At 43.9% G+C, this 12,147-nt stretch overlaps 1 protein-coding gene across 14 annotated transcripts in view; it reads right to left on the bottom strand.

Moving 5' to 3' along the window:
• The window catches only part of syne1b (spectrin repeat containing, nuclear envelope 1b), a 75,431-nt gene that overhangs the window by 19,952 nt on the left and 43,332 nt on the right, over window positions 1–12,147 (bottom strand). For 13 of the 14 annotated variants that reach the window (XM_042222402.1, XM_042222415.1, XM_042222405.1 and 10 more), the window contains 28 exons: window positions 11,879–12,144; window positions 9,485–11,645; window positions 9,033–9,370; window positions 8,784–8,928; window positions 8,479–8,697; window positions 8,113–8,381; window positions 7,834–7,999; window positions 7,481–7,636; window positions 7,229–7,381; window positions 6,919–7,101; window positions 6,685–6,822; window positions 6,322–6,507; window positions 6,040–6,162; window positions 5,737–5,919; window positions 5,344–5,487; window positions 4,961–5,149; window positions 4,579–4,719; window positions 4,302–4,415; window positions 3,932–4,093; window positions 3,528–3,722; window positions 3,225–3,401; window positions 2,095–2,286; window positions 1,728–1,859; window positions 1,280–1,380; window positions 981–1,134; window positions 762–890; window positions 494–649; window positions 18–227 (listed from right to left, as the gene is read on the bottom strand). In XM_042222402.1, the coding sequence (XP_042078336.1) occupies window positions 18–227; window positions 494–649; window positions 762–890; window positions 981–1,134; window positions 1,280–1,380; window positions 1,728–1,859; window positions 2,095–2,286; window positions 3,225–3,401; window positions 3,528–3,722; window positions 3,932–4,093; window positions 4,302–4,415; window positions 4,579–4,719; window positions 4,961–5,149; window positions 5,344–5,487; window positions 5,737–5,919; window positions 6,040–6,162; window positions 6,322–6,507; window positions 6,685–6,822; window positions 6,919–7,101; window positions 7,229–7,381; window positions 7,481–7,636; window positions 7,834–7,999; window positions 8,113–8,381; window positions 8,479–8,697; window positions 8,784–8,928; window positions 9,033–9,370; window positions 9,485–11,645; window positions 11,879–12,144 (6,882 nt within the window). The remainder of the gene's footprint in view (window positions 1–17; window positions 228–493; window positions 650–761; window positions 891–980; window positions 1,135–1,279; window positions 1,381–1,727; window positions 1,860–2,094; window positions 2,287–3,224; window positions 3,402–3,527; window positions 3,723–3,931; window positions 4,094–4,301; window positions 4,416–4,578; window positions 4,720–4,960; window positions 5,150–5,343; window positions 5,488–5,736; window positions 5,920–6,039; window positions 6,163–6,321; window positions 6,508–6,684; window positions 6,823–6,918; window positions 7,102–7,228; window positions 7,382–7,480; window positions 7,637–7,833; window positions 8,000–8,112; window positions 8,382–8,478; window positions 8,698–8,783; window positions 8,929–9,032; window positions 9,371–9,484; window positions 11,646–11,878; window positions 12,145–12,147) is intronic. The other variant, XM_042222410.1, reaches the window with a different exon arrangement.

Genomic DNA, 12,147 nt, shown 5'->3' with positions numbered 1-12,147 from the left:
CACAATATGAGGCAAACCTGATAGGACGTGAGTTCATGTGCTCTGCTCCTCATTTGGTCACAGCGTTGTCCCAGAGCACAACCCAGAGCTCCTAATCTCTCTTTGAGGCAGTTAAGGTTGTCTTCCAAAAGTACTCGTTCTTCGTGCCTTAACGCTGAAGATGAAGCGAGCAGAGTTTGGCTGAGCTTCACCTCCTCCGTCATATGCCTCACATCGTTCTCCAAGGTCTGCAGAAGAGGTCAGAATCGTCAGCTTGATTTATACTAAATAATTACAAGGTGAAATCTGTAATATGGGAAAACATTTTGATTGACGGTGTAACACTGCAGTTAAAATGACATAGCTTTATTTTTAATGCACCAGCACCATGCTTCCCACCCAGAACTTTAGCCGCATGCTGGTGTAGACGTTACTATTTAACCCTTCTGATCATGTGATTTATTCATTTCAGATGCAATATTTACTAAAGCTCCACAAATAAGGCCAATTGTACCTCCTGCTTTTGTAGCTGGGTCTCTGCATTTTCAGCCAGCAGCACTGAGCCAGAGAAGACGTTGTTCTCCACATTATCCAGCCAGGAGGAGGTGGATGACACAGCTGTGTAGAGCTGTTGTTCCATCTGCGCCACCTGTGTCTCACCACCACCAGGCTACATACACATGTACATGGGAAGAATGTACATTTTCATTGAGACCACATGCTCGAAATAAAAAGTTGCATTTCCAACATTGCATTACAATATAATAACAGATATGCTAAACCTGCGGGGTGACGTCTTCTACTGTTTGCCTGAAGCTATCGTACAAAGTCTTCAGAGAGGACCTGTCAGCCTGGGTGTCTCCTTTAAACACCGGCCCAGATGTGGACACACGGGAAGCTCTCGAAAACACCTAAAGGACAAAAAATACATATTAAACACTCTGATTTGTTTTTTCTATTGAGTGTATGCTAACAGGAATTAAAAACACAGGGATATGTACTGGCTGCTTGTGGTCCTGCTCCAGGGTTTTCTGCAGGAGCTGGAGTTTAGTTTTGAGCTCCAGTCTCAGACTCTCCCATCTCTGCCTCATCTGCTCCCGCCCAGCCTGCGTTTCCCTTTCAGCCAAGGCTGCCGGTGAAAATGGTTCTGTCATACTGCAGGATGACAGAGAATAAATTTGTGCTCTGTTACATTACTTACATTTATATTCTGCCATAAGAATGAACCTCATACATATACTTCATATTTTATTATTCAGTTAATTATTATTCATGTATAATATAACTGTTATTAAGAGACCTGGCACTGCTGGGTGAAGCCTGCTGGATGAGGATCTCCTCTCCTCTGCTGGCAACTGACTGAAGAAGCTTTTTCTGCTCTGCAAGCTGCTCTTCCAGTTCCTACAGTAGAAAACAAGCAACAAAACAACAGTGTTAGACTGTATGTGGCATCACAAAGAAACATTTATGAAGTTATTTATACAAATGCTTGTTAGACCCTTAGGGATACACATGTTTTGGTGAGAAGCACATATTTTTGGCTCCTGTTGGGACATGTCATTTATTTACATTCAACTCACAGATGAGGACTGACCCAAAAGACAAATTAAAGTTTGTCATCAACATTAAGATAAGAACATTTATTGTGCATTCCTGGGTAATAGTCAAAGAAATCCAATGACAAACTATGTAAGAACGTGTATTTAAGTCTATACTGAACTTAATGAAGGTTAAAAAAAGAAAATCACCTTCTGTCTCTGAAGACTGTCTTGGTGCTGTTGGGTTCGTGTGGTTCGGGCCTGGGCCAGCCAATCTTGTACACTGGGACTCTGAGAGAGGCTGGAGTCTGATTCACTGTCTTCCTGCTCCTGCAGAGAACCCTGTCGGATCAGAAAGTTAGATATAAGACAAATGCTTCAGAAAAAGTAGTATTATCAAATACAACAATTCAAAATTTACATGTGCATTTGTTGTAGACCCATTGCTGATAAATACACCAGTGCAAACTTTGCAAATGTGGTAGTAACAGTGAGGACCAAACACAGAGTCAAATATTCTGCACTACATGCACACACATCAGCGGATGACAACATTTAGCCCATGCAGCAACCTCACCTGGATGTTACTCTGTTTGTCCTGTAGCATCCTCTGCAGCTCCAACAAACCACCCTTCAGTGTGCGTAACTTCCTCGCCAAATGTTCAGCTTCCTCTCTTGTGTCTGTGCGGCCTCCCCGCAGCAAGTTCTCACTGTGAACTGACAGCTCTGAGAGGGCCAGCACCTTCTCTTCAATCTCCAGCAGCATGTTCTGCAGCAGTAGGAGGAGAGACGCCAGATCAAACATCGTGTTTCACCGCCTACAGGAGCTCCTCCATCTACACGACAGACTCTCCAGCTATGGATGAACCCCCTTCACCAGCAGCTTTCCCTGTCCAAAGGACAGGGACGGCTCTCATCCTTGGCCCACCTCTTCGGCCTTGCCTCCTGTGCAACATATTACCGCTAATCCTTCAGGCTCCGTGCTCTTCAGCATACATGCTCCCCCTCAACTTACAAACCAGTTTGTCTGTGTAGAACACCATTCTAATTCCAGACCAGCTGTCAGTGCCCATCAGTAAAGATTGTCCAGATGTTTAAAGAAACATTTGTTTTTTGATATTACTGACATTCCTTTGCAATCGTTAGAGTCTGCATGTTATTCTACAGCAGAGAATCACTTCCCACCCTGCTATCCTACACTCCCTGTACTCTAGGATTCCCCTACTTGGATATTCTAGCAGCTTTGTCCCGAGCACCAATCCAGGTAGCGAGCTCTGACTACACAGCCCTAGGCTTCTAACATGCCCCTGTCGCACAGAGAAATCTGCATAATCTGCTTAAGACTAGTGCTACAGTCACTTAGGTCCAGCCATGTGAAGGTCCCTATTACTCCTCTAATACGCTTGTTTACTCACTGAAAGGCCCCTGACCCCCTGAAATGATCCATGTGTAATAAGGACAAAATACTGAAAGATGAGACGTAGGTAAAAATCCACTGACAAATCTGATTTGCACTAGTGTGCTCAGAAAAAAATCCCTGAGCATCTAAAAAGTAATCCCAGACATCCACCTGTCATTTCTGAAAATTTCCTGTGACATGCATTATTAATTAACCCCACATTTATATTCACAAATCCATTAATATTCTCAAGTACAGCAGTGTTTGAGGCTGCATTACTGCGGGTGAACAGCAGGGGGGACTCTTACTTGACATTCAGCCAGTTGATTCTCCATATCTGTCTCCTCTGGAAGTTTAGGTTCAAGGAGGGACAATACAGCACTGCGCATTTTGCGCAACCACTGGTCCAGTTCATCTGCCTGGGTGTGATAGAGCTGTACGGCCTGTTCCTGAAGCTGACCCTCCAGGCGGTCACTGACACGCTCCTGAAGGATGCCACATCCAATTTGAGTTATTATAACAACTTTCTAAGTTGGTATTCGAGAAATAACGTTTGATTAATTAATAAAACAACTATTTCTACTATTTGATATGATTTTCGCAAAAAATACCTCTAATAATTGTTGTTTTCCTGAGGCTTTCATGTGGATGGTGGCCATCCTCTCAGCTAACACAGCAAGGGAGGACTGCATGGCCAGCTGGTCAGCCATGTCTGAGTCCACAGCATCAGTGGCCAAATCTTCCGTGAAGCTTGTCTGCAGCCGGTCTATTTCTTCCTGCGCACTCTGAATCTCTTCTATCAGACCCTTTACAAAACAACCAAAAGTTAGCCTACTCAGTTTACAAGCAAGAACTGAGATAGTGATGTAATGTTTACACAAAATACCATAATCCTATAAAAAATAATATTAAAGATTCAAAACAAGGTGATAAATACATCTTCGACAAGTCTGACTTTCTTCAACTCAGCTCTCTAATCTTCACAATATGCAAGCCCTTTCTGTATGTGACAAACCTTATGTGCCTTTATGTGGCTATCCGGACTTTTATCTCCCTCCAGAGGCTCACTGAGTTTGGCTTCTAACGCCTCCATCTTAGAAGAGATTGATTGGAGTGAACCCTGGTAATGCTGCTGCTTCTCGAGAGCTTCATACAAAGATCTTTGCTTCTCACTGATCTGTAAGACAAAACAGAGTATAAAAAAGGTCTGAAATACCATTCATACACTAGTAATGATAACCATTAACAAGGAATAATCAAATACCAAATTCATAACATTGTTTCTAGTTGCTGAAAATAGTGTTTTATTAAAAAATGTTCAAATCTACGTGTTCGTAATCGACATTTTTTATTAAAAAAGCATGAAGATGAAGACTTTCACATACCACATTCTTTAAACTCTCCCAGGAGCGCTGCAGGTCATCTAAGTTGGCCACAGACTCAAAGGTTGGGTCATACAGTTCTTGAATGGGAGCTCTTGTGAGTGTCCCTCGTCCCATCTAAAGGGAAATTTAAAGGGTGTCATCAGAAGTTACGTTATTAAATAGATAGTAACCAGACAGAAATACTTGCACGAAGATGCAAATCTAATGTCATCTACACTACACAAGAGAATCTTTTTCCTCAGCAACTTCGAACAAAAAGAAGAGAGAAGGCTGAAACCTTGGTTACAGTTGCTTCAGTGTGAGTTATGGGAGAAGGAGAACGGCACACAGGAGGAGAAGAGATCTCGCTGTTAGTGCCCTCCTCACCAGACTCCTCAGTTACAGGTGACAGCAGGGTGTGACAGCGTCCAGCTGTCATCTGGCACACCATGCAGGAAAACAGAAGAGCAGACATGCAAGGTAAATCGGAAAAGATGATGCACAGGAAAGGCGTAGATAAAAGTAAAAGCTCCACAATAGACCTGTCAGGAGCGAATTAAAGAAAAATATCCAGGCTATGCTAAAGCTTTAAACAGTAGAATAGGTCAACATATTTGTTTATTATCCAGCACAAACTTTATAGCCATCAGCACATTATGTTGTGCATGATGTTCTCTTACCACGACAGCTTGAGCTGCAGATTTCTTTGATTTCTCCCCATCCATCTCCTGGAGATCCTCAGGCAGACCCTCTACATCAGTCACTGTCAGGAGCATGGTGGCGTGCTTGGCCTTCACTGCCAGCATTTTGCATTTTGAGTTGAGCGAGGCGATTTGCTCCTGGTAACCTTTGATCTTTTGGGCAAGTTCCTAGTCAAAAATACAAAAATACACACAGCAGTTATGGGTTACATATAAAGCTCAGTATGAAAGACAAGCAGATATCAGGATTTTTTTAATCAAAATAACAAATACAGCAGTGAATACAGCACATGTTCACACAGTAGGCTCCTGTTTTTCTTAAGAAGAAAGACGGGCAAAGTGAAAGAGTTAAAGTACTGTACTTCATGGTGTAGGATCTGGGCTTGCAGTTCCTGGATGTTGTTGGTGGGGATTGGTCTGTCCTGAATGACCCGGTGCGCTTCCTCTATCAGCCCCTGTAGATCTCTGACTTCCTGTTCATACTGCTCGTACTGCACCACTGCCTCCTGAAAAAAGTGAAGTGAAATAAGTTTTAATATTACATAATTCGTTAAATCTCAGAATGTAAAAAGAGTAAACTTTTCAAATCCAGCGCGTATTAAAAATTGAAAGAAACTTTGGTTACAACTTTGAAAGGACTCAAAACACACCTTAAAGGTCTCAAGTAACTTTCTATCAGTACCCAGCATTGTTGCATATTTTCTGTGAATACAGTGTTGACGTTATTGTGCTGCAGCAGCAGCGTCCCCCTGTACCTGTAAGATGTTGCACTGCTGAATGGCTACATGCTGCAAGTGACTGGCTTCTTGCTGCAGGCGCAGAGCTGTGCGACAGATAGCAAGGTTAGGCATCACCTCCTCTGGGACCTGCAGTGCACTCTGACACAGCTGCACGGCCTGAACCTGCTGCTTGAAGCTCTCCATATCCGCCAGCAGACGCTGTAAAAATGTAAAGTTAATATTGCATGAAAATGTTTAAAATACACAAGATGAAAAGTGAACATTTGAGGCTCTTTATTAACAATAAATAAATAAAAGGCATTCATATTTGTTGGTTACCTGTCTCTGAGCCAGCTGTTCTTTGAGGCTCTGGCGTGCCAACTCTGGTGAAGTCAGTGTAGCTTGGACCTGCTCCAGAGCAACATGGAGGGCCTTCACTTCATACTCCAGGGCTTCCATACTCTGAAGACAGACGTCCATAAGATAATTTTCACAAAGTGCTATGAGTATTAATGCTCCTTTGGGTAAATTCTACTAGTAAAACATGATTTTAAACTAAAATAGAGATTATCAAAAATCTTAACAAGTGAAACAAAAACAAAATCTTTTATTTTTCTGTACCTTGTCTGCATCCTGCAGACTCTGCAGTCGTGTCTTGATGCTTTGCTGAAGCTCCTCGGTGTGTCGACTGAGCTCACAAACCTGCTGGCTCATAGACTCGACCTGCAGCACCTCAGATAGAAGCTCTACTTTCTCTGCCATGGATTCAAGGTCCCCGTGGAGCTCTCGAGACTCACGCAGGACAGCCTGAGTACAGAAAGAGAAAGGTTAGTGGTCACAGTATTGTTTCGTACAACAGCTAACTTTGCCAAATGTGAGCACGTTTACGTGTATATGCATCAATCCAGCTCAAGCCATGTCCACCCATTTAGATTTTGCTTTTTTAGAGAGACTAATAACACTTTAAAAAACACGCCAACTCACCTGGTACATCCGTATCTGTTCCTGCAGATGAACAGAGGAGTTCCAGATGATGTTTGCCCTCACCAGGCTTTTGGCTTTTTCTGACCACCTCACAATGAAGTCCAGCATCTCATTATACTCATCTAAATAACAGACAGCCTGAAAAGCCACAATAAGAAAATGTAAACTCTCTTTACCTTTATTACTATGTTGGACTTATATAACTTATTGTTATATAAAGGTTTACAAACAAACCTTTTTGAGCCAGTTGTTTCTACAGTCTGCTAGTCTTGATGTGTGATGATGCATTTCTGACAGCTTGCTGATGGCATCACTTAGCTGTTTGGCCAGCAGGGGGTTTCTGCGGCCAAACTCTTGTACAGCTGCATCGAGCTCTGCAAGAGTGCGACCGCAGGTATCCAAGTCTTCAAAAAGACTCTGAGAAAAGAAATCGGTGCATAAAAGTTTATATCAATCATTGTTCTCAATGAAAAAAAGTGTAATTTTAGAGTTTCCTTTATCAACAACACATAAAATACGATCAAACACAAAGTAAGCATTCTACCTTGACCTCTTCTTTGGCATGGTCAACATCAGGAGATTTTTCCTTAAATTTAGTGGAGATGGCTTTGAGTTTCTCTGACATGTCATGGATTCTGGAGCTGAAGTCCTCCTTTATTTCTCTGGTTTTCTGATTTTCTCTCTCCTTGGAAAGAACCTGGAAAATAGATGAGAAAAGAAGTGACAAATGCTACAAATATGGCCGATGCCCATTGATGTCTAGTTTATATTCAGGGCTGTGTGTGTTGTAGAGTACCTGATCCTCAATAGCACCCAGAGCAAGTGAGACCTCTGCTAGTTGCATGGAGATTTCTGAAGGGAGTATAGTGTAGAGGTCCAGGTACTTGCTCTGTTGTTGCTCTGCTAATTTATCCACATTCTGACGATAAGTGATCACATCTCCATGCACAACCTATGCGCAATAAAGAGAAGACCTATTTAGCCTTTTTTGGCATGAAACACTTTCACTGATATTGGCCATTAGAGAACAGAATATTTTGGAGACTTAGTCGAGGTATAGTGTGAGCAACAGTGTTCTTTTCAGACATATTTAATTCACAAATTGGACATTTCTCTGTGTAGACGACAGATTTTAGATGGCAGATATACCTCAAGCTCCTGCAACAGAGAATCAATGTCTGGAGTGGGATTGAGAAGAAGTTCCCTGGTCTCCTGTATCCAGGCTTTTACAACACTAAGTTCCTTCTCCACTTCCTCTCTGTCCCTCAGCTCCTGAGCTGCCTGAGCTCTTTTGGTCCTGGACTGTGTCAAAAGGCTGAAGACAAATAGATAATTAATTCATCTTATATTCTGAACAGCAACATAGATCGCACTTTTTCATCTCTGATCGCTACAGATGGACTTGTTTAAAGTTTCTCATCCTCCTACCTTTCCATTCGGTCTTGTACAGCTCTGATCTCCTTCAGGCTGGGCAGCTCATCTTGTCCATTTGTTGGTGAAGGCACTTCCACATCATGCAGCAGACTGAGTGCGTACTGGCGCAGCAGCATCAGGGAGGACAGTTCCCGCTCCAAGTCTTGGCTCAACAAGTCATGTTGGTCTAACAGAGACTGCAGAGTGGCTTTGGAAGCCTTCTCCACAGCACTGTCAGGGAAACGACTTTGGAGCTCATCGCAGACCGCTTTAACCTTCACCATCTATATAAGGAAACATATTTATAGATGTTTTCTACTGCAAATCTTTATTTTTCCATACTTAGCAAAATATTATTTCTCCCCATTGGCTGCAGTGTACCTTCTCTCTGAAAGTCCTCCATTCCTGTGCGGTGTCCTCAAGTACTCTCTCCCGTCCCCGTGCTACACTGCGTAATCGTGTCCACCGCTGCCACACAGTGGTCATGGAGCGACTGATGGTGGCCTTGCTGGCGTCACTCCCCACCAGCTCCAGCTGAGCTGCCTGTTCCTCTAAACCACTCAGCTTCTCTTGGAAGCCATTCACCAGAGATACAAGGGACTGAAAAAAATGAAAGAATGTCAGTAGCATGAAGCATTCACAGAAGCACCACCTATTGAATAAAATAATATTATAGGCTAACATACTCTGTGACTGCCTAGCTTGTCTTCAGCCTCTTGGCTTGTGGCTGCCTTTGCAGTAGAAAATTCAGTCAGTTTCTTCTCAGCCTCATTCATAAGCTCAATGACAGTCTGCCTTGCTTCCTGGTATGACTTCCACTGGGCCACACAGCTGAGAAAAACAGAATATATTCAAGTATAAAGTACCACTATAAAAGACCAACAATAAACTGCAGATAAAGGGCAGATTGCATGATCGGACTCTTTTCTTATTACCTGTGAAGGACTTCCTGGTGACACTGGAGCTGATCTCGAACCTCCACGCCTCTCTGCTTTGCCGACTCCACACTCACCCGTAGCTGCTCTTTAGCAGTAGGGTTGACCAGTTTCTCCAGCTGAGGAAGGAGGGTTTGCAGTTCCTCTAGGTGGCTGAGAAACTCCTGCTCTGTGGCCATGATATCTGCCTGCTGCCTCAGACACTCTTCATAGTTCTCCACATCCACACCCAAGCTAGCTTGCTGCAGGAAAGATACGGCATCTTCGAGCCACTCGCACGCTGCTTGCATCCTGAAGTGGTATTTCTGACACAACACCAAGGCTTCCTCCAGAGTAATCTTAATCAAAAAAAATCAAATGAGAAAAATATGAAAAGGAAACGTCGATCTAATTCACTGAACAGCTAACAACTTCAAAAATGAAACATTTACATTCACTAAAGATGTTCCCACCTGTTTGGCAGTCAGTGCCTTCTGAACATCTGCCTGTAGCTTTGCCATTTCTTCAAGACTTGTATCTACGTGGGCTGGGACAAGCTCATTGGCACTGATAAACTCCTGCTTTTCCCTGCTGCTGAGAGCAGCCACAATTCTCAGCCTGGACTGCACTTCTTCTTGCATGATTTGCTGCTTCCTGATCTCCTCCTGGACCTTCTCCACCCTGACATCCACAATCACAGCACAGTCAAGATCATCCCTGACTAGCTGCAGCCAGTCCAGGGTCCTTTTCATCTCCGTCTCAAAGTCTTTGCTTTGGATAAACCTGTTCTCACATTCTTCGATCAGCTCCCCTACTGCAGCTTGTAAGGATTGCAGCTCCTCTTGCCAGAGCACCACTTGCTCTTTCGAGGCATCATGGGCTGCTTGGTCCACACGAGGAGCAAGAGTGTCCATCTGCTCCATGAGTCTTGACAAATGAGAGTTGGCGCTCTGGAGACTCCCTGCCAGAGCATGGTAGTTCTTTAGCCTCTCCTCAGCAGACTGCGTCTCAGCATTCACTTTAACCAGCTGCTCTTTTGTGGCCTTTAACTCAGAGTCAACCTGCATAGCCATCGCCTTGTGGTCCTCAAACGACTCCAAGGTTTCGTCCAGATGCTCCACTTTCTGTTCCACCAACCTCTTCAGTCCATTGTACAGGCTCACGAGCTGGGTCATTTCCTCCGGGCGCCACGGCTGGCCAGTGCTACGAAATCCCTCTTTCTTCTGGTTCAGTTCACTCACTGCTAGACCCAGGTTGCTCAGATCTTTCTGAATTGCTTTGTAATCACTCTGCAGGCTGACAACTTCTTCTGTTTGCAAGCCTACCGGCTGAGTCCCCAGATTATTATACTGTTCCTCAAGTTCTTTCAGTGCTTTGTGAGTGATATCTATGAAAGACTTGTACTCGTTCCTTGTAATAATGGCCTGCTGGATTTTCTCTTGTTTCTCTTTGGCTAGTGCTAATATGCTGTTATACTGCTGAGGAAGGGTGTTAAGTTTTTCATCTAAATAGCAGTGGTCAACTTCATTCAGAGTCGGCAATATTTCCTGGCCAGCTCTTTGGACAATTAGGAGGAGGTTCTCATACTCAATTGCCTGCTCAACTATTTGTTGATACTTCAGCAACTGTGCTTCCAGTTCAGCATCTCCAACCATCAAGTTTATTTCAGGAAAGGTGACTATATCAGCTTGCTTCAACCACTGGCATATTTTCTCTAAATCAGCCTTGAAATACTTCCTAGAGATAAGCACTTTTTCAAGTTCTTGAAGTTTCTGGCCACATCTATGAAGGGTTTTGTCAAAGATACTTTGCAGCTCCTGCAGCTTTGTGAGAATCTCATTCCTTTCTTCCTCACTCGCATCCCTCATCAGGTCTCTCCCCTGAGACCAGAGGGATGTCAGCTCGCTCTGATAGGCCTTCAGACTGCTCTGGATGTTGCGACAGGTTCTGACCTGCTTGGCTAGGTCATCAGGTAACAAAGCAATGTACTCTTCTGCCTGAGCCTTCTTCTCATTCTGTTGGACCCAGGAGATGGACTGACTTACAGCCATCAGGAACTGTGTCCTCTCAGTAAAAGCTTTGCTGAGGTGTTTTCTGCGCTGCGTCACCTTCACACTCAAAGATTCTACCTCAGATTGTGTGTCGGAAATCAGCTGCTGCAGATGCTGTCGTTCACTGAGGCCCAGCCGCGCTAACACCCTGTCAGCGTCGGCCATGGCCTGAGCCAGGAGGAGCTGCTTCACCTCCAACTCACTGCAGATGCTCAGGTGATCAAAGAGAAAGCTCTGAGCTAGCTCAGGAGGAGGACTCATTTTCATGGCCTCAGACAGGGCAGGCTGCTGCTCTTCAGCCCAATCTCGAGCCTCTTTCAGACGGGCCTCCACTTGATGCATATCCTCTAGGGTCACGACTGAGTCTTGGATTTTTCTTTCAATTAGGTTTTGCATCTGAGACCACCGCTGCTCAAAGTGGCTGATCTGCTCTTTAACCAGCTCTTTGTCATCCAAGTTCAAATGCTGGATGACTTTCTGTTTCTGATCCTTGAGGTCCTCAAGAGTGCCTTTTTGCTCTTCAAGAGTTATTGCAAGCTTCCTCAAGGCCTCCAAATGCTGAGATGAACTTTCGGCATCCGTTCTGTGAACACACACACAAAAAAACATTTCCTTAAATTTGTGGACACATAAAGATTACATTTTCTTGATTACGGAGCTGAAATTCAACTCTAGGAAAAAAACTATTTTTGATGAACAATTATTCTTGACAGTTTCTGCCCAGAGGACAATATTTACCTCCCAAGTTAAATGTAAATTTAATTTTCAAAAGCTGTGTTATTCCTGAATTGAAGTATAGTTCATATAAAAACACACCTGGCCAAATTGTCCCACTCTTTGGACACCTGTTCAAACAGCACCTCCACTGCAGCGATACACTCATGGTATTCTTTAGACCTCTGCAGATCTTCCTCTCTCTGGCTCTGGAGCTTGTTGGCCTGGTGACAGAGCTCGAGCCAGGAATGGCTCAGATGGTCAAGCTCTGCATGCTCTGGAGACTCTTGGGCGCCTGTTAATCTGCTCACGGTCTCAGTCATCTTGGTCAGGATACTCTGTTTGGACTGAAGTTGCTGGCTGCATTCCTG

This window comes from Haplochromis burtoni, unplaced genomic scaffold (assembly GCF_018398535.1).
Source record: "Haplochromis burtoni strain Fernald_Lab_line unplaced genomic scaffold, NCSU_Asbu1 Contig_85, whole genome shotgun sequence".
Classification (NCBI taxonomy): Eukaryota; Metazoa; Chordata; class Actinopteri; order Cichliformes; family Cichlidae; genus Haplochromis; species Haplochromis burtoni.
Note: the sequence above shows the minus strand (reverse complement) of the source record. Positions and strands in the feature narration are given on the sequence as shown.